At 37.9% G+C, this 22,485-nt stretch overlaps 1 protein-coding gene across 1 annotated transcript in view; it reads left to right on the top strand.

Annotated features, from left to right (window-relative positions):
- The first annotated feature begins 406 nt into the window (after positions 1–406).
- WDR27 (WD repeat domain 27) overlaps positions 407–22,485 on the top strand; it is a 176,540-nt gene continuing 154,461 nt past the window's right edge. Inside the window, 8 exon segments of the mRNA XM_036768210.1 lie at positions 407–595; positions 1,252–1,393; positions 5,179–5,303; positions 10,422–10,535; positions 11,660–11,711; positions 13,071–13,141; positions 16,707–16,827; positions 19,359–19,473. Coding sequence (XP_036624105.1) covers positions 407–595; positions 1,252–1,393; positions 5,179–5,303; positions 10,422–10,535; positions 11,660–11,711; positions 13,071–13,141; positions 16,707–16,827; positions 19,359–19,473 — 929 coding nt within the window.

Below are 22,485 nucleotides of genomic sequence, written 5' to 3' on the forward strand. Positions count from 1 at the left end.
GATAGCAAATCAGATTTTTAAGTGATAATAAATTTTGTACTGGAAGGGATCTTGTAGGTCATTTAGTCCAACTATCCCCCCCCACCACCACTTTATAGGTGAGGGACTGAGGTTAAGAGGAGTTAAGTGACTTTCCCAAGGTAATATAAGTAGTAAGCAGCTGAAGTGAAATTTGAATCTAGGTATTCTGACCTCTTAAGAAAGCATCCATTCCACTGTACCATAGGAAGCACTTTCCAACCATTGGAGGTAGGCAGTTATCTCATTTTGCAGATTAAAAAACTTAGGTGTCACACAGGTTATGAGTTAGAGTCAGGACTTGAACCCAAGTCTTCAAATTCTACCACACTAGTACAAATTAAGTACCATAATAGAAATTATATAACTTTTTATTTTCAGCTTTAATATGGAAGATTCAGAAGATGCCTGTTCTAAGAAGGTTGGCTATGTTGGCAATATAGTTCAAGAAAGACATTTAATTAAATCTAAAGAATCAGCATCTCACGTTCAACTTGCTTGCAGTCAACATTATTGTGCTTTCCCTTTAAATGGAAATGAACTTTGCCTATGGAATACTAATAACCCTTTCAATCAGGTATTTACATCCATTCCATGTGTTTCATGTATATAGAGAATGGTACAAAGAGATATGAGCAGCTAGGTGATGAAGTGGATACAGTACTGACCCTGGAGTCAGAAGGACCTGACCTCAGACACTTACTAGCTGTGTGACCTTGGACAAGTCACTTAACCCTGTTTGCCTCAGCTGTAAAGTGAACTGGAGCAGGAAATGGCAAACCATTCCAGTACGTTTGCCAAGAAAACCCCAAATGGGTTCACAGAGTTGGACATGATTGAAATGACCCTACAATAACAAATGGATATATAATATGTAACATGATGTGTTATGTTTGGTGTTAAAGATTAAAAAAATAGATAATATTTTCAGTAGCTTTGGAAGTAGGGAAGAAATAAATGGAGCTTTTGAAACAAGCTTCAAAATCTAGTGAGTTTTTTTAAATGGTTTGAATTTTGTGGGGTATGGCTCTTGCTTAGAGTATGAATGGGAATTATATGAATTCAATCTAGCATTTGGTTATTAAATATTTAATATGTGCTAGGTACTTCTAAAAGTGGTATTTAGTCAAATACTATTGAGAACATTAAATTTTCGGAGTTTTGAATTCTTCTTTTTTTGTTTTGCATTCTTTGCAATGATGTATAATAGTGATATGTGTTGAATGTTTTTAGCCATTACACTTGTTACGACATCATCAGTCAATTACTGCTGTGACATTTGGAAACAAAGTTAATCCACTTCTTGTCTGCTCTGCATCTTGTGACTACGTTATAGTATGGAATGTGGTGGAATGTGGAGAAAGAGTACTAGAAGGTAAATGCATGTATTAAGAACATATTTTATAGATGATTCTTAAAATAAAAATGCCATATACATTAGTTCTTAAATGTATTTTGGTAATTTAAAAAAATTTGGATTGACATAACTACTTATTTCATATATTCTTTTGTGGTCATTGTTTTTGGTCAATATGAAAGTCATTTTGTGAGACAAAAAGAAAAATAAGCCATAGTCCTCAAGTCAAGGAATTTATAGTATATTTGGAAAGATAAGATATAAACACCTCTGATTGGAGAGGGTGGAAGGTGGCCATTGGAGAGCTCTTCCTAGATCCCCTATTTAAGAAGGGGAGCCAGGGCTTCCACCTTTTCATTTCCCACCCTGTAATCTGGATTTTTGCATTGTCTCTAGCAACTCATCTTCTTGCAAGACTACATCAATTCAGACTCACTCCTTTTCAGTAACCCCTGGCCCTGGGGACATGCAAATTCCCACCCCATTCTAGTGTATCCGTAGTGGAAGGGCTCCTAGCACTCCTGGGCCTCTAAAAACACAAGATTAATATTGGAAGAGGTCAATAGGATCAACAAGATATACACGAATAGGAGAGGAAAGTAAAAAGAGCATAGTAGAATTCTTTGCTATAAAAATGGATTTTCAAACCTAAACCAAAGGCCTTTTGGCCCCCAAGCTTTTAAATACATGATGCAATCTCAGAGAGAATAACTTCAGTCAAATTAGAACCTGCCTTGAAGCTGGTTTCTCTTGGCCCTTTTAAGGTAATCAGCTAGATTAGTTGAGAAAGAAGCATTGACATACATACATCCATAAATACATCTCTATGTAAATATATGTATATGTGTATATATGTGTATATACATATATGTGTATCTGTACATATACATGTATGTATGTATGTGTATGTATATACATACATACACGCATCTTCTGACCTAGGAATACAACATCTTGAAAGCACACTATACCAATTAGATTGGTCTGACCTTTTGAATTTGTTTATCCATTATGTAAATTGACCTGTGACTTTCAGGTTTTATACATTTTCTTTCAAAATAAATTTGAACCATGTAATTTTGTGGTACCATGGAAAAATGTGGCCAAGCAGGATTCTGCCAACAAAAAAGGGCAAGGAAACCCTAGATGGCAACATAAATAATCTATTAATATTTCTGACCTATGGTGTGACTTCTGAATTGAATAATCTAAACTGATAATAATTTGTATTTTTTTTTGAATACTGCACATCATCAAAATTTTTCAATACAGTGAGACCAATAGGGATATTTATGTATAGGAAATTAAGAAATTAGTAATGGGTTGAGTTCCAAAGATGATCCTAATTGGCAATAGTTTCTCTTTAGAAAATGTTATATTTGGTGATAGATTTCCAGGCCATCCAGAAAAATGTATGTAATCAATTGCATAGTATTGCTGGTTTTCTAGAATCCATCCACTATATATAACACTGATTCTGTGGGAATATATGCTCAGAGGCCTAACTTGAGATTTGCCACATGTCCCCATGCTGCCAGCCCTGGTCGTGGTTCCCCCACTTTAAGATGATTTCAAGGACAGGAGTTACAGAGAAGCTGGGGGTAGTGATAGTAGGGTGGGAATCAAGGGGTTCATGAGCTAGGATGGGACCCTTTTATTGAGTTGTTGGACAGGGTATAAGGGTAATGAGAAACTGGCATAAGGGCAGTGGGAATATCTGAGGAGAGAAGTACAGGCTGGATGATAAAGGTAAGGGATCTAACTTCCATATCTCTCTTCTCATCAGGTAGAGCCAGTCTTGGTTGGAGCACTGAAAGGGTGGAATAGTTCATCAACATTGGGCATCTTATGGCAGAATTGGGATGTAGAAAACCCTTTCCATTTTTATCTCCTTTTTTATTCCATTCATTTTTTTCTTTCTTCCTCCTCTTCTCTCTCTCTATCTTTACTCCTTGTTTTGCTTCTAACAGGGTTATTGTCATTTAGTTGTTTCACTTGTGTCTGATTCTGTGACTCCGTTTGGGGTTTTCATGGCAAAGATACTAGAGTGGTTTGCCATTTTTTTCTCCAGCTCGTTTTACAGATGAGGACACTGAAACAAAAGGGTTATGTGACTTGCCTAGGATCACGCAACTAGTAAGTTTCTGAGGCCATATTTGAACTCATGAACATGAGTCTTCCTGACTCCAGGTCCGGCACTCTATCCACTGTGCCACCTAGCTGCCTTTCTGATAGGGAGCAGGGGAATAATTGTAATTGTTGTAAAATGAAGATGCTATGGTAGGGTATACTCTACTTCTTTCAATCTACCTTTTTTCCTCTACCTGTCTTCTCTCTCCCTCCTCCTGCTACCATCTTACCTGACCCTGTCCAAGGGGCAAGGCTGAAAAGAGGGTACCAGGACTACCAGTAGTTGGTGTCCCAAGCAATGGCATAGTCCACAGTGTATATAATAGTCTACAGTGGTGATTAGGGTGGGGAAGAAAATCTCCAGCCATGCTTGTGGGAGGGAAAGAAGAGTTTATTGGTGGTCTGACTAGAGTTTGGGGGCTGGCATTTGTACATAAGGAATGTACATAAGTGAAGGAATAGCTTTTTTTCAAGGGTTTTTACCCTGGAGTCCATGAACCCCATAAGAAGTCTATAGATGCATTTTAAGAGGTCTGTGAACTTGGATGAGCAAAAGTTTACATCTCTATGTTCACTAGCCTGTAACAAATTTAGCATTTCCTTCATGTGTGAACTTAAAAAGCAGTATTCTGAGAAGGGTTCAGGCTTCACTAAATTGTCAACAGGTCTACAAAATAGAAAAAAGGTTAAGAAGCCTTGCTTTATTTCCTTAAATTTTTTGGAGTTTTGAGTGATTTCTTTAGTGGGGCAAGAAGTGAAGTGACCAATAATGGTTCTAGTCAGCTCTGCTTTTATTAAGATAGTGATTGGCTAGGAAGAAATAAGAAGATTTACAAAATAAAGGGAATTCTTAGTGGGAAAAATGTTGACATTTTATTTTTTAAAGAATTTAAATTTTTTTGGCTTATTTATTTTGTTTTTTAAATATTATTTTTTTTGAGGGGGAAAGGCAGGGCAATTGGGGTTAAGTGACTTCCCTAAGGTCACACAGTTAGTAAGTGTGTCAAGTGTCTGAGGGACATTTTCATAGTCGATTTACTTGATTAACAATTCTGCTGCATTGTCATGGAAAGCATTAGGCTAAAATGGAGTATTACTCCTAGAACACAGTTTTGTTGGTTAGTTCCAATTAAACGTGCTTTAATTTTTCATTGATAAACTTTTTACATTAGATTTGGAAAGAGAATTTTCTGATTAGCCATACTTAATGAAGGCCAAGATCTGTGCGTGATTTATAAAGGCCTTTATGTCCAGTCTAAACTCAGAATTTATATTTGAACCTAGAGAATTAGATTTAATTAACATTGTGTGAAAATAAGATTATTGCTCTGGTCCATTTTATAAGCATGTTAATTGATTAAAAAATTTTTGAGTATAATATTTTATTTAGAAAGAACTATCAAAAATGTTCCTCTAACAAAATTCTTTTTTTATAGTCACTTCAACCAAGATGAATTCTTAAATTAGACTATGTTCAAATGAAGCTTTACATGTTCATTGTTCTATAACTCCACTAAGAATGTAAAATGGCATTAGGACTCAGTGGTTTTGTTGTAGAAATCATCTGGGATCAGCAAATTACATTATTTTATTTTCTCATAATTTAGTCAGGTTATGCTAATTTTTACTGACAACTGTTTATGAATTAATGTTAACAATAAAAATTGTTACAGGGTTAACTCCTCGGGGAGATGTTGTAGGAACTCTTTTGGGAATGGTACTTTATTTGAGATTTAGCCCAGATGACCATCTTATTGCCGTGTGTGCTGGAAATAAGATACTTGTGCTTGATGTTAAGGTAAGACTTTTAACATCATATAGTAATTAGAATCATTTAAATCTGATGGGATCTCAAGTGATATAAGATTCTGTATGTTATAAAGTCCATAACGTGTTTTAAAGAAGAGTTTAAACAAAGAGGTTTGGAAACTCATTTAATCTTTATAGAATTTACTCCTACTCCTATTATATTGCTACTTCTACTACTAGAATCTCCTCCTCCTCCTCCCCTTCCTTCTCCTTTTCCTCTCCCCTCCTATTTCCCAGGGCTGTTCTGAGGATAAAATAATTATAAAATTAAAAATAATTGGATAATCTTTATAAAGTACTTTGCAAACTTTAAAGTGCTATATCAATCCATCAACATTTATTTAGTGCCTGCTGTATGCCAGGCACTATGCTAAATGCTGGGTAAATAAAAAGAGACAAAACACAGTCACAGCCCTCAAGGAACTCACAATTTAACAGGGGAGACTGCAAGTAGGTAAATATGTACAAACAAATTATATACAGGTGTAGTATCGATTAAGGTGGGACTTTCTTACTGTTTTAAAGTAATTAAGTTGGGTGTCGTTGATTGAGTCTTACTGGGTGCTGAACCCCAGGCCCAAACCCCTATTTACTAGGTGCTAAGCCTATGTGGGCGTGAAGCCCTCAAGGTCCTAAGGGGAGTTGCTAAGACCAGAGCCAATAGGAGGAGCCTAAGTTTTGATCACTCAGATGACGTTTGCTGACAAAGAGTGCATAAAAAGAGAGAACAGAGCTGTTTGCTAAGGGCGCTCACTCTTGGTGGAGTGCTGATGTGGAGACTCTGGGCAGCTGTAGTTAGGAGCCCTCCAGCTTGTAAACCCAGATGTTTGGACTTTGTTAAACTCTGGTAACTATGAAGCGAGATTTGAATCAGACAAGGTCTGTCTGTTGATGTTTGTAATTTTTTTGTATTTGCTCTGAAGTTCAGGGTGCTGGCTTTTTCTCCTGAACTAAGTGAATGATATTTGTGTGCTGGATTAAAGTAAGATTGTTAAGCCCCTTAATGTTGCTTTCCTTAGTAAAGCAGATCAAAAGAACCTGTGTTGGCAGCTTTCTGTGTACTGGTTGTTGTTGGTTTTACACAGCCACAGTAGCTGCTAGCAAGATTGTTGAAACAACAGGATAAATAGAAAATAATTTTAAAAATTAAAATAGAAGGGGAAAGGCACTAGAATTAAGAAGGGTTGGGAAAGGCTTCTTGTAGAAGATGAATGCTATGATTGAATTGCCAAGATGAATTGTTACTATTATTATTACAACAACATGGAATTCTGAGTTCATTGGTTCCTGCTCCAGTTGGGGTGCTTCATTTTTTTCCCTAGATAGTATGGTAATATTGGTAAAACACTGGCCTCTTCACTACGCCACACTAAGTAGCTCTTGTTATATGACTTTAGACAAGCAATCCATTTATTTATTTATTTAATTTTTTTCGGTTTATTTATTTAATATATTTAGTTTTCAGCATTGATTTTCACAAGAGTTTGAATTACAAATTTTCTCCCCATTTCTACCTTCCCCGCCCCCACTCCAAGATGGCATATATTCTGGTTGCCCTGTTCCCCAGTCAGTCCTCCCTTCTGTCACCCCACTCCCCTCCCATCCCCTTTTCCCTTCCTTTCTTGTAGGGCAAGATAAATTTCTATGCCCCATTGCCTGCGTATCTTATTTTCTAGTTGCATGCAAAAACTTTTTTTTTTTTGGTTTTGAACATCTGTTTTTAAAACTTTGAGTTCCAAATTCTCTCCCCTCTTCCCTTCCCACCCACCCTCCCTAAGAAGTCAAGCAATTCAACATAGGCCACATGTGTATCATTGTGTATAACCCTTCCACAATACTCATGTTGTGAAAGACTCACTATATTTTGCTCCTTCCCAACCCATCCCCCTTTATTGAATTTTCTCCCTTGACCCTGTTCCCTTTCGAAAGTGTTTGTTCTGGATTACCTCCACCTCCATCTGCCCTCCCCTCCATCATCCCCCCCTTTTTTTGTCTTCTTCCCTCTTCTTTCCTGTGGGGTAAGATACCCAATTGAGTGGGTATGTTATTCCCTCCTCAAGTCAAATCTGATGATAGCAAGATTCACTCATTCCCTCTCACCTGCCCTCTCCCCTCCTCCCACAGAACTGCTTCCTCTAGCCACCTTTATGCGAGATAATCCACCCCATTCTATCTCTCCCTATCTCCCTCTATCAATATATTCCTCTCTCATCCCTTAATTTGATTTTATTTCTTTTAGATATCTTCCCTTCATCTTCAACTTACCCTGTGCCCGCTCTCTCTCTCTCTCTCTCTCTCTGTATATATATATATATATATATATACATACACATATATACATACATACATACATACATATACATTCACTTATATATATATACTCATAAACATATATATATATATATATGTATATATATATATATATATGCATTTTCCCTTCAGCTACCCTAATACTGAGGTCTCATGAATCATATCTATTTGAGGAGGCGATTGATGGATTCTTTCAATTTCTATTTTGCCCTGTGACTCTAGAATATCAGGGCAGTTCTCCTTGATAATTTCTTGAAAGATGATATCTAGGCTCTTTTTTTGATCATGGCTTTCAGGTAGTCCAATAATTTTTAAATGATCTCTCCTGGATCTATTTTCCAGGTCAGTGGTTTTTCCAATGAGATATTTCACATTGTCTTCCACTTTTTCATTCCTTTGGTTCTGTTTTATAATATCTTGATTTCTCATCAAGTCACTAGCTTCCACTTGCTCCAATCTAATTTTTAAGGTAGTATTTTTTTCAGTGGTCTTTTGGACCTCCTTTTCCATTTGGCTAATTCTGCCTTTCAAGGCATTCTTCTCCTCATTGGCTTTTTGGTGCTCTTTTGCCATTTGAGTTAGTCTATTTTTTAAGGTGTTGTTTTTTTTCAGTATATTATTCAGTATTTTTTTGGGTCTCCTTTAGCAAGTCATTGACTTGTTTTTCATGGTTTTCTCGCATCATTCTCATTTCTCTTCCCAATTTTTCCTCTACTTCTCTAACTTGCTTTTCTAAATCCTTTTTGAGCTCTTCCATGGCCTGGGACCAGTTCATGTTTTTCTTGGAGGTTTTTGTTGTAGGCTCTTTGACTTTGTTAACTTCTTCTGTCTGTATGTTTTGGTCTTCTTTGTCACCAAAGAAAGAATCCAAAGTCTGAGACTGAGTCTGGGTGCATTTTTGCTACCTGGCCATATTCCCAGCCAACTAACTTGACCCTTGAATTTTTCAGTGGGGTATGACTGCTTGTAGAGTTTAGAGAACTATGTTCCATGCCTGGGGGGATGCGCCAGCTCTGCCACACCAGCACTCCTCCTTCCTCAAGAACCCCTAACCTGGACTGGACTTAGATCTTCAGCAGCCTCTTCACTAATGCTCTGATCTGCCACCTAATTCCTCCCACCAGGTGGGCCTGGGGCTGGAAGCAACTGCAGCTGTAGTTCTGTAGCTGCCCCACCTCTGCTGCCCACCGCCCCCCCCCCCCCCCCGCCCCGGGGTGGTAGCTGAACTGAACTCCTTCCACCCCCGCAGCTTTTCCCACTAACCTTCTCCTCTGTCTTTGGTGTTTGTGGGTTGAGAAGTCTGGTAACTGCTGCAGCTCACTGATTCAGGGTGCTAGGGCACGCTCCGCCCGGCTCCTGGTCTGGTTGGTCCATGCTGCTCATGCTGGGCTCTGCTGCGCTCCGCTCTGCTCCCAGCTCCATGCAGGATAGACCTCACCCAGAGACCATCCAGGCTGTCCTGGGCTGGAGCCCTGCTTTCCTCTGCTGTTTTGCAGGTTCTGCAGTTCTAGAATTGGTTCAGAGCCATTTTTTATAGGTTTTTGAAGGGACTCGGTTGGGAGCTCATGCTAGTCCCTGCATTCCAGCTGCCATCTTAGCTCTGCCCTAGACAAGTAATTTAAGTAAACTGAGGTTCAGAATGATTTGTCAGATGAGGAGGTTGGCTGAAATGGTCACTAAGTTACCTTCCCATTCTGGCAAGCTGTGTAGTCAGAAGGCTTGAGTGTAAGTTCTGCCACTTAGGCCTTTTTGACCCTGGGCAAATCACTTGAACCCTCTGATGCTCAGTTTCATCATTTTTAAAAATTGAGATAAAAGTACCCATGCTGTCTGCCTCATAGGGTTGTACCAGTTACAGGATCACAAGCTCATAGATGTCAGAGTTGTAAGGGACTTCAGTGGCCCTCTAGCACAACCCACTCCTGAAAGAGCATCCCTATGCCACTACAGAGGGAGCATGGTAAAATGGAATGTGTTCTTGATTTAGAATTAGAAGACCTGGGTTTGAATCCTGTCTTCCTTACTTGCTATCTGTATGATCCTAGGCAACTCACTTAACCTCTCCAGGCCTCAATTTACTCACCTATAAAAGGTGGGGGCTGGACCAGATAGGCTCTGAGTTCCATTACAGCTCTGAAACTTGTAATTTTGTGATTTTGTAATCCTTACAACTCAGTGAGGAAGACAGAACAGGGACTTTACTTAATAATAATGACATTATCATTGCCGTAGCAAGCCATCAGCATTCACAAGGGATTAATAATCACTATTACTTCTTTATGTACATAAAACAATTATTATCACGTATCTCACTTTTAGTTACCCATCTGAAAGACGTCTTTGAAGGGAATGGGGTATGAGCCAGATATATATGGATGGGTTCATGGGGAATGGGCAGGAAAGGTATGGAGAAGAGGTTGAGAACTGCAGTGGGGAAAATACCCTGACAATCCAGAAGACAGCAGCAGAACAGTGGGCAAAAGTAGCGAGGGAGGAGGTCACTTAAGGAAGAGATGAGGTGACAGGTACTTCATAATTTTCCTGAGGTCAGCCTTGTTAGTTTATCATTATCGACAATTTATAGCCTATGATCTCTGGTACTTCTTTCTAGCTCTGACATTGATTCTTAGACTATTTAAATATTAAGAATTTGGGGAAGGGAGTTATGATAGCAGTCAAAGCAGAACAAGAATTTTAATGTAAATAGTTCTTCTGGTAGGTATATGATATACGATTAAATAATGAGAATTACAAAAATAAATTATGGTAATAAGGTTTCTCTCATCAATCATTACAGTTTGACACTGTATTAACTGAGCTGAAAGGTCATGTTGGTCCAGTCACTGCAGTTGAATTTTGCACCTGGCAAAGAAATATAATAATATCAGTGTCTGAAGACAGAAGCTTTAAGGTAAGGAAATGACTCATTAAACTACTTTTTAAGTTGATTTAAAAAAAAGAGTAGAGGGCTTCCCCCTTCCATTTAGAAACATGAAATAATAAGAAAAGAGGTTGGTTTACTGGATGTATCAGATTTAACCTATTTAAACATATCTGATGTCTGTTTAAACTAGTCTAGTTGGGGTCAAATTCACACTCAGACTGGATTAGGTTTCTGGTTAAAGTGTTTGGGCTTGTAATGACGCTAAGTGTGTCCTGATCCAGATTGTTAAGGCTGTCCTTGATCTAAGGCACATTCTGGTGACTGGGTCATTTCTGGAACCTGCTGAGAATTGATTTTCTTTGCAATTCATTCACATAATGTGGTCCTGGAAATTTCAGACTAGACTGAATACATTATCTCATAATAGCTGCTATAGCGTCTGTCCTTTGGGTAGGTACACCATAGGAGTGGAGAATAGTTAGAGTTGATTTGGATTACCTGGGACAACTAATTAAAGAATGAAGCCCACTCAGAGGGATGAATTTAGATCAGAACGTATCTCAAATGAAAGATCTTGAATTGGTTTCCTTGGTAACATAATAAAAAGCAGCAAATTGACATTAGCATATGTTTACATTTTGCATTTATAATTTGCTATTTAATCCTGGAAATACAATTATGTTCTACCTCAAATATGACATAGCTCAGCTAAACTCATTGGGCATTTGGGAAATTTTTAGTCTTGTCACCTTGTCCTGTTTCTTGTTACTTCTAAATATACAAGCTACTGTTTCTTGATATACCATTTGCATTTTTCAACATTGATTCTTTGACATCATTTTTAACAAGTGTTCTTATGATTTTACTATTTCTATCCTGGATTTCATACTATTTTTTTCACTCTATCTTTATCCTTAACACCTAGCTCACTGCCTGGTATATTGTAGTCATTTAATAAATATTTATTGATGAATTCTCTTTATGACTCATGTTATTTTTCTACTGGCTAGCCACTGGCTTAAGATATGGTATTTGTTGTAAATATTTTTACAAAATCTTATTTTATGACAAGCTTCCAAGTTCTGATATTTTCTGATATATATATATATGTATATGTATGTATATGTGTGTGTATTTATATTTCTCTAAAGGTCTGGGATTACTGTGCTGGATTATTATTATACAGTTCTGCAGTACTAACAGGTAAACATGTACATTTCAATACTTAATATATGATTAAGTTTCTGATTAAAAGTATCAAAAAGGGTAAGCCAGCTTCAAGGGGAAAAATGCCTCTCCGTTACTGGGGAAATAGCAGTGGAGAGTGGATAGGGGAAGAGGAAGCTCTTTTTCAGATACATGTATGAGAGTATTGAATGATATGACTATCTTTTCAGGCTATTTTTGAGTGGTTGGAATGAAATAATGTATGTGCTTGCCTATACATATTTGTTACAAGGGTGTTTTTTTATCCCCCGATGGAAGGGAGAGATAGGAGAAGAGAAGGAAGATTTTTGTTAATTAAAAAAAGTTAAAAAAAAAAAGAAATAACATATCACTTGATTCAGTGGAGTTACTGTTTTGACAAAAGTAGTAGGTATTAGTTTGCTCAATCATATGAAGCAATTTATATACTTCCCTTCCCCAACTATTTCTTTGGTGCATGGGCCAGAACATAGTGTTTGTGAAGGGGAAAATAGGAATTGACTGAAAGTATGGGTTGGAGCCTGTTCGTGGAAGGCTTTAAATGCCAGAGTGAAAGTTTGTATGTTTTCTTGAGGTAATATGGAACCTCAGAAGGTTTTCTAGCAAGGGAGTGACGTGCTCCAGAGGAATAAGTGCAGCCTGACTGGAAATGAAGTGATGGCAGCCTGGGTGCCCTTCTGAAATGAAAGTTGTGGGAGGAGCTCTCCACTCTCCAATTAGAGGGAGGGGCCTACAGAGCCAGAGGGCACCTCCTAGGTGTGATATGTGTGATAATGCTTTTATTAAATTTTTTAGAATTAATGGATTCAAATTGTTTTAATATTCATTCATTTATTCAACAAATACTTACTAAGTATCTCCCCTTTTTGCTAAGCAGTGAGGGGTGATAGAAAGTTTAGATAACACAGGGAGACTGTGCTATCTAGCTTTGGCATGCCTGAATTGACATGCCATCTTTTTACTTGAGACTTCCAGGGGTGGGATTCAAATAAATTAACAACTGGTTCTCCACCCAACCTATTGAGGCACCACCGCTGCTACTGATGTGGAGGGTGCAGGCCCTGGCCCTGCTGACAACAGTTCCCTGAGCTCAACCTAAAATTAGGTGCTGGTTCTACCAAACTGGTGCGAACTGGCTGAATCCCACCACTGGAGACTTCCCTTATGTCCATGCACTTTTAAAACGAGTAGAATTCATTCCAAGCATTTTTAAAATAACTCCCTTTGTGGGGAAATTTAATTTGCTTGCTTATTCAAACTTATTTAAAAGAAAATAGAGCAAAAACAAAACTGTTAATGTTTTTATCTTGAAAATAATATACCTTCAAATAAAAGAAATTATCTTCTTTTGAACAGCCTATCCTCTCCTAAGTTTGTTCATCAATGAAGAAAAAGAACAATTTATTACTGGGAGTGCTGATGGTCAGGTGAGAGAATTATTAAAAATATTTAAGTATAAACTATTGTTAAGCTCACACACAATTCTCCATTTCTCAACTTCGTGCATTTTTACTGGCTTTCTCTATGCTTGGAATTCTCTCTGTCATCTCTAGCTCCTGATTTTCCTGGCTCCCTTCAAGTCCTAGCTAAAATCTCACCTTCTACAAGAAGTCTTTCCCTTTTCCCCAATTGCTAGTGCCACCCCTCCATTGATGATCCCTATTTTATCCTGTACGTGTCTTGTTTGTACATAGTTGTTTGCATGTTGTCTCCCCTGTTAAACTATGGGCTCCTTGAAAGCAGGAATTCCCCCCCCCTTCTTTGTATCCCCAGCACTTAATACAGTTGCTGCTTAATAACTACTTATTGACTAAATTGAAATTATATATAGAACAAACTGCATGATACAAATTTTCTTTGTTGAACAAGTTGCCTAAAATCGTCCTGTAGCTTATGGTCTTGCTCAAGTTGCTCCGGTCTCTAGGACTGAAATCCTGGTGAAGCCATACTGACCTGATTTCACTTATATTTGGGACCTAAATTTAGATAAGAAAAGTAAAATTGCATGATAGGGATTTTGAGACTGACTGAAGGAACTCCCTCAGGGAATCTAAAAATATATTTGGTGGAGGTGAGTGTTCATTCAGCTTTGTATTTTGTACTACATTTTTTATTACTTAAATTACCTGTCTATCTCAAGTGAATACTAGTTGGTGGCTGACAGGAGCTGTACCAGTCTCATCTCTGGGGATCTGGCAAACTGAATTCAGAGCAATCATATCTGATGCATCTAAAGTTTTTGGGAAAATGTGACATGTCTATTTGCAAAGATAGTACGATATAGGGATGATTTTAGAAATTATTATTGGATTGAGTGAAATATACCCTTGAGTTTAAACTGATAGAGAAACCACTTTCGTAGACCTTTAGTGTTAGAAGGAACCTACATAATATGTGTTCCTTTGGTACCTCTATTCCCCCCCAACCCCCCAAACTGAAGCCTGAGAGAGATAAGTGACTTGTCCCTCATCACTCAGCTGGTAGGGGTGCCAGGACTCCCACCAACATCTTCTGACTATAAGCCTAGTCCTCTTCTCACTACATTTAATGAAAGTGCGTCATTTAATAATAAAGAAGACAATGATGATGACAACACCAACAAAAACAACTATCCCATCAAAGATGAAATCGTTGTTAATGTCATGGAGTGGGAGGATGGCAAAGGGAGGGAAGCCAGCCAAGGCATTATAAGAGTGGGAACTGTAGGTACCCTGAGACCAATGTGATAGCTCTGAAAGCCCGGCAGAAACCCAGAAACTCTGGTGACACCATGAATTGGGTTAATATCCTGACCAGCATCTTTCTTCACCTGTTAAAAAATGCTTCTGTGCCCATGGCCCAGACCACAAAAGCAGATACACCATAAAGTGAAATGGACTGAAGACATGAATGACAGCATTATGTGACCGTACTAAATCATAACAGAATTAGAAATATCTCCCCAGCCATAAATAAGAGATTCTTATTGTGGTTTTGTTGATTTTTTATGCAGTCAGTTTTCAAACATACACAATATATTGCTGACTAATGTAGGACAATCATAAAAAAAAAACAAAAGCCAAACCAATACTTCATCCTGAAAACTAGATTAGAAGAAATAAGCTATGAAATTGAATGATTTGAAGAGGGAGAAGATGAAGATCCCAAAGTCATTAAAAATCTTTACCTAGTGCAAATTCCAGAATTATACCTAATAACCAGGTGTAGTGGCATATGCATATGGTCTCTGTGACTGAGAAGGCTGAGGCTGACAGATTTGCTTGGTAGCTGCTGGGGGCCAAGTCAGTTGGGTGTCTTCATGGTTTGTCATTAATGTGGTTAGATTTGGGAATTCACAATCGAATGGAGGGAAGCACCATCTAAGGGGTGAGACAACATGCATTCAATTATGTACAAACAAGATATATACAGGGTAAATCAGAGGGAAGTCACTAGCCATGGGAAATACCAGGAGAGACCTCTAGTGGAGTGGTGGGATTTGAGCTGAATCTTGAAGGAAGCCAGGAAATCATGGGTCAGAGATGAGTAAGGAGAATATTCCAGGTGTAGGGACAGTCACTGAAAAGGCATGGAACTAGGAGTTGGAATGTCTGTGAGAGTCACAGCAAAAAGACAAGGATTGCTGGGTTATAGAGTAGGTGGAGAGAAGTAAAGTGCAGAAGACTGAAAGGCCAGGTCATGAAGGATTTAAAAAACTAAACAGTGGTTTTTATATTTGATCTTGGAGATAACAGGGAGCCCTAAGAATTTATTGAGTAAGGGAATGACATGGTTGGAACTGCACTGCAAATATCTGTGTAAGCTATTTATGCACCATTGGATTTATTGAATGTAACTGAAAGTAGTTCAACTATGAATGGAGCTTGTGATCCAAGGATGGATGGAGCTAAGATCCAAGGATATAATTAATAATAATAATAATAATAATAATAAAACCCTCCATGGGGATTCAACTCTGTAAAGAAGCATTGATTAAATGGCTAAGCCATGCCTTTTTATTTGTGGGATAATGGAGGGATTTCTGATGGTGATCCAGAGGTAGGACACTACCAGTGGAAATTACGGAAGGGTTATTCTTATGGAGCCTAAAATTATAGATTATAGTTTAGTAGATTATGCAGGGATTATACAAGTAGATTATACAAGGAAAGTGCAAAATCTGTGTAGCACATCACCACAGGCCATAGAAGGATAGCACTTAGATTAGGTACACAATGACCATAGTAACCTAGATCCAAGCTCTTGGGACAAAAACTCACTAGCTGACAAAAATTGCTGAGAAAACTGGAAAGTAGTTTGACAGAAACTAGATGTAGATCAGAATCTCACCCTGTATACTGAGATAAGGTCAAAATGGGTATATGATTTAGGTGTTAAGAGTGATATCATAAATAATTAGGGGAGCATGCAAAATTTTACATGTTGCATATATGGATAAGGGAATAATTTATGACCATACAAGAGATAGAGAAGATCACAGGAAGCAAAATAGATAATTTTTATTACATGAAATTAAAAAGGTTTTGCATAAACAAAACCAATTAAGCCAAGATTAGAAGGAAAGTAGGAAATTGGGAAAAAAATTTACAGCAAGTTTCTCTGATAAAGGCCTCATTTCTCAAATATGTAGGGAACTAAGCCAAAGTTATGAAAATAAGAGCCATTCCCCAAGTGATAAATCATCAAAGGATATGATCAGGCTGTTTCTAGAAGAAGAAATCAAAGCTATCAATAGTCACTTGAAAGTATACTCTAGATAAATTGAGAAATCTTCTCAGGCTTTGGTTGACATGAAATAAGGGGAGAATCTTAAAATGGAAGTAAGTGTAGAATAAGCATTAAAAGGAAAATTACAATAAGGAAGTGAAGCTGCATCATGTCTCATTAAGTTACTTGGTCTTGAGTTCTTTATCACATATAGATAGAAAGGGTTTTTTTCCTAAATAAATTTGTTTAACATCTTGTGTGCCTGTGTATGTTTTACCTTTTCAGCTTTGGATCTTCAGTTTGATCAGTGAACATCATTATCGTTGTGTGACTCAATTTGACCTAAGGAAAAAACAAGAGATTTTCTTCAGTAAAAGAGCCAAATTAGCACAACATACCCAAACAGGTAACATTTCTAGAATACTTATATGTGTCTTGTCTTCATGCATTTATTAGCAAAACTTACTGAGCACTTACTGTGTTCAAAGGTTTGGTATGATGAAAAAATAAGTAGAAAATGCAATGCATTGCTCAGGACAACCATAAAAGATACATAGAAAGGAATATAAACATGTATAAACTGATCTTTTGTGCCATATCATTTGTGCTGAAGGTTTGCATGAGTGATTAGAGTTAGGTAGGCTTAGGCAGCATAGAGGAAGAGGGTCAAAGCTTAACAGAGAGAAATTAGGAAAACATTCTAGGGGCAGTAACAAATACAAAGAGAACATCTGAGAACATCTATGTAACAAAATGGTGGCATCAGAAATCTATCTAAGTCTGACCCTGATGATCCTAAGAAGTATAAATTTGGGAATTACTATGAAGGCCAAGTCTCCTAGTGTGATGGAGGGATCGCAAACTCTTCTAAGTTCATTGCTACTTTATCAGAATTATTATTATTTCCTGTCCCAACTGAATTAGTTTTTGTTTGAATAGGCAACATTAGCGTATTTTACAATATTTCTTCCTTGGAAAATCCATCCATTTTTATTGATGGGTCCTTTCTACCTGGAAGATGACGTATCCGAACGTGTGTGGTGTCCTTATAAAATTGCTATATGGTTGTGCTGCATAAAGTCTGCTAAATAGACAAGATCTCTCAAGTAGGACTTTTCAAGCAGTAACCTTCAAGTAGGTCTCATGAGAGAAGAGGGCATTGGCAGTGTAGTAAGAGAGTCTAATAGAATGTTGACTTCAAGAAATATGACAAATTAACACTTTGAAATGAAGATGGCATATTCATCCTTGGCTGTAAGACTTTAATGAAGAATTCATCCCTTATTGAATTTTAATCTGTGCAAGCATTGTGGGGAGTCCAAAGATTTGACAGTACCACTTTCTCTTTGTATTACATTAGGGGAGTTAGGATCTATTCAGAAATAATTACAATACAGGGTAATAAGAAGTAAGGCCCATGTGTGCCTTGAAATGAAATGTTTTAGGAATTTGGGGGGGGAGATTTTCTTTGTTAGGGGTCCCAGGAAATTTATCTCTTAAGAAAGTAATTATCAGGCTCCCTTGACCTCTGATGGGCATACCTAAGAGACGAGGGAAGGGCTCAGAAGCTGAAAAAGGCACAGCTGTCATTTTCCTAGTGATAAAGTCATTGCTACTCATTCCTTTATATTTCTGGTTCTAAGACTTCAAGCAACTTACAGTACAGTCCAATGTACATGATATTTCTTAGAATCACGCACAACATAAAGGAATGTAAACTTGGATATGAGGAAAGATACTCATGTAACCAGACTTCCTAAAGCACATTGCTATTCTACCAAGGGATCTCAGTTTCCTCTTTTGCTTTCTTTCCTTTTGAAACATAAAGTCTGTTTAATATAGCATAATGGGTCAGCCAAGGAACACTAGCCCAGAGACCGAGGTTTTTCTTCCTTTTCCATGCTATTTTCAGGAAACCTTTGTGTGGGAGAGGCTGATGCCTTCATTAGGGAGACGAGGTATAGCTTCCACCTTCCTAAAGAGCAGCTGTTCTGCCTATCTGTTGTAATAGAAGTGAGTGAAGGACATCACTTTGGTTGGTGGAGAGGGTGATGCTGGTTAAAGTATGAAGGATTGAGAAAGGCCACTATTCCTAGGAAGAGTCAAAGATGAACTTAAGGCATATTGTTAACTTAAATGTTATTATCCTGCTAAAGGAATTCATGTGCTTTCCAAAATGTCTAATATAAATCAAGTTTATATGATTGCAAACATAGTATTCGGAGAAGAAAAACATGGCTGAATTGGTTTGACATAGACTATATTAGTGGCCAATCTAATCTCCCATTTGATTTTGGTTTCTGATCAAGAAGGAGCCATTCATTCGAGAGAAGCAATATTTTGTTTTACTCTGACCACTTAATCATTGTTTGACAAGAGAAGCCAAATAATTGAACTCCACTTTTGCTTCAGGGAAATTGATGTGGGTGAGGAAAATATACAGTTCTTCATTGGTGTAGAAGCCTACAATTTTAGAATTTCAATGAATCAGAGTATGACAGTTTCTTCTGTCCCTGAAAGTATAGAACTAGTATTTTATATAGGTTTAGTTTGAATATAAATAAAGTTTTGGTGATGCTAATTATATACATTGAATGTTAGATATTGAAATCACTGATGCATTCCCTCTGTTCCCCCAAACCAAAACCACAACCAAAAAACCAAACCAAACCAAACCAAAACTGGCCAGCAGAGAAATTATTATCTTAGCTTTTCCTGATCCTGGAAGTTAGCTAGCCTGAGAGGTGCATATTGCTTTGAACTTCTAAGAATGTGTAGGAGTATTATATCCTACTTGCCTAAGAGCTCTGACTTTGAGCTCTTTGTATTTTTATATTTTACTACATTAGCCTACCAAGCAAAATGTTGGAATCTCGTTTTATATGATCATTACCATTTCTCTAATCTTTGATAATTACTTTTGATTCTGTATTCTAGAAAAGAGTCAACTTTCCTACACAAATGAACTTAAAAAAGAAGAAAGTGTAGAAACGACATTTCCTATATTGACAATTGAACCCTGTGCTCAGTCAGTGAATGAAGAGTGTGAATTGTAAGTATGATATACTTTGCTAATACCATGTAAAGGAAGACATTAAAATCTCATAGAACATCTATAAAAACACATTTTTTTCCAATGGGCAATATAGAAAGGGGATGATTAAAATAAAATGAACAATTTTCCTTTCTGAATAGCTATTTATGATTTTAAGAATGCATTGTTATTTATATAATAGGACTTTTCACAAAGGGAAAAACAAAGCTTTAAATCCTTCTACTATTTTTCCTTTTGTTGGATTATGTTTAAATATGAGAATACTCACTTTGAAAATTTCATATAAAGAAGTCTGTTATTTTAGTGTACTTTTGTTTTTGATAAGCCTTCTGATTTCAGAAGTTGTAGGGAGCTCAAGGTAAGGAAATTCCTACCAGTGTACCTCAGCAACTGCTGGGCAATTTAGCTTAGGGCAGAGAATAGTTAAGTGACTTGCCCAGGGTTATGCTGTCAGCATGTAATAGAAACAGAACTTGAACCCAGAGCTTCTGTTTTCAAGGCAGGTTCTCTATTTACTGTGTTCTGCTACTTTGTGTGTGCACACGTACGTGCGTGCGTGTGTGTGTTTGTGTTTGTGTGCAGGCAATTAGGGTTAAGTGACTTGTAAAGACAGACAGCTAGTAAGGGTCTGAGGGCTGCTGGTGTTCTTATCTCCTGTACTACTTACCTGCCCATCTATTGCTTCTTAAAGAACTTATTACACAGGCAAAATACTTTAGTGCTGTGAGGAAATTTTATGTGACCATTTAAAACCTGATCTATTCAACTCATGTTTTTAACATGCTTACATAGAGAAAGGCAAGTGCCCTTTAAGAGACTTGTTAAGGGCTAAGGACTGGTGTGATTGGAGTGTAACCTTTATCTTCCAGTGTATATTTGGGATAAATATGTGTAAATAAAAAGAAATTGGAAGAGTGGTTTGGAAGATGTGATTGGCATAAAGAAACTTTTCTTTATTGGCATGAGGCCATCATAGGGTGATCTTGATGTGGATGTATGGGAAAGTCACCTCATTTCTTTGAGTCCCAGACTGCTCATGTGTTAGGAGGGAAGGAAGGAATCTAGCTAGTAAACCCCAAGTTAGGTGCGCAGCTTCTGGCCATCAAAATTCACCTTCCTTTGGAGAGCAGAGGGCAAGGGAGAAGATGAGCTGAGTTACCCAACTAGTTGGGTCCCCATTCAGGCAGCCCTTACCTTCCTTCCTTTCCTCCTTCCCTTCCTCTCTCCCTTCCTCCCTCCCTCCCTCCCTTCCTTCCTTCCTTCCTTCCTTCCTTCCTTCCTTCCTTCCTTCCTTCCTTCCTTCCTTCCTTCCTTCCTTCCTTCCTTCCTTCCTTTTTTCCTTCCTTCCTTCCTTTCTAAAACCTTAAACTCAGTTCACTCTGATGCTCATAGATTGGACCACAGTAGGTCCCTGCCCAAGCTCCACTTAATGGCTGTATTTTGGGCTCTCCTGGCTTAGAGTGAATGTCAATGGTAACTGTTTCTCTTTGGAACAGCAACCCCGAGGGTCTTCCCCTCCCAGCTTGATTTTTTTCTTTTCCTAATTAAAGGGGCATCCCTTGACTCACTTCTTAAAGAGACCTATTTACTGAGTGGGCATTAGCTCATTCTAAGTGAGAACCTGAAAAGACCTTAGCCTAAAAGGGCCAGGGTCTCCCAATGCATCCTGGGCCATCTTCAGTCGTCCTGGTGAATATCAGGCCACCCAGATGGCTCTGGAGGAAAAAGTGAGGCTAGTGACTTTGCACAGCCCTCCCTCACTCAAATCAAAGTCAACTGCAAGTCATGTCATCATTTCCCTCATGTCATGGTCCTCTCCGAAAATGAAGGATAAACACAACAGCTCATGGGTAAATAAAGTGGTAAGTGTGGGGTTGTACTAAATGCCTTAGAAGATATTTTTCAGTTTTAAGCCCTTCATGTTCTTTGAGAGAGCTATACAATGGTGTCAGAGAGACAGTATGATATAGTGGAAAGAGGATTGGTTGAGAAATCAGGAAGTGCCAACTGCCATTAACTCCTTTTGTGATTGTGGGCAAGTTATATTTTAATAGTAGTATGTGTGGTACACATCCTGTTATTCATGTCAGACAAGAGCCTTTCTACATGACTTCCATGCCTATATTTTCCATATTCTTTTGAATTTTATTGTCATTGGTAAACAATTATGATGATTAGTCTTGTAGCAGGTACTTGAGTTGTAGTGACTAGGAAGAATTAACCTGTCTTGGTAAGACTTGACAAAAAAGTGCAATCTTATTAAGTTGTGACAAATATAAAAAATTGAGCAAGGTTGTTGAGTTATTAAGAGGTGATATTTTACCTTAAAAGTTTTTTTTAAATTTATTTAATATATTTAGTTTTCAGCATTGATTTTCTCAAAAGTTTGAATTACAAATTTTTTCCCCATTTCTACCCACCCCCCACTCCAAGATGGCATATATTCTGGTTGCCCCGTTCCCCAGTCAGCCCTCCCATCTGTCATCTCACTCCCTTCCCATCCCCCTTTCCCTTCTTCTCTTGTAGGGCAAGATAAATTTCTATGCCCCATTGCCTGTGTATCTTATTTCCTAGTTGCATGCAAAAACTTTTTTTTGTTGTTGTTTTTGAACATCTGTTTTTAAAACTTTGAGTTCCAAATTCTCTCCCCTCTTCCCTCCCCACCCACCCTCCCTAGGAAGGCAAGAAATTCAACATAGGCCACATGCGTATCATTATGTAAAACCCTTCCACAATACTCATGTTGTGAAAGATGAACTATGTTTTGCTTCTTCCTAACCTATCCCCCTTTATTGAATTTTCTCCCTTGACCCTGTCCCTTTTCGAAAGTGTTTGTTTTTGATTACCTCCTCCCCCCGTCTGCCCTCCCTTCTATCATCCCCCCTTTTTTATCTTCTTCCTCCTTCTTACCCAATTAAGTGTGTATGGTATTCCCTCCTCAGGTCAAATCCGATGAGAGCAAGATTTACTCATTCCCCCTCACCTGCCCCCTCTTCCCTTCCTACAGAA

The sequence above is a fragment of the Trichosurus vulpecula genome, chromosome 7 (assembly GCF_011100635.1).
Source record: "Trichosurus vulpecula isolate mTriVul1 chromosome 7, mTriVul1.pri, whole genome shotgun sequence".
In the NCBI taxonomy this organism is placed as follows: Eukaryota; Metazoa; Chordata; class Mammalia; order Diprotodontia; family Phalangeridae; genus Trichosurus; species Trichosurus vulpecula.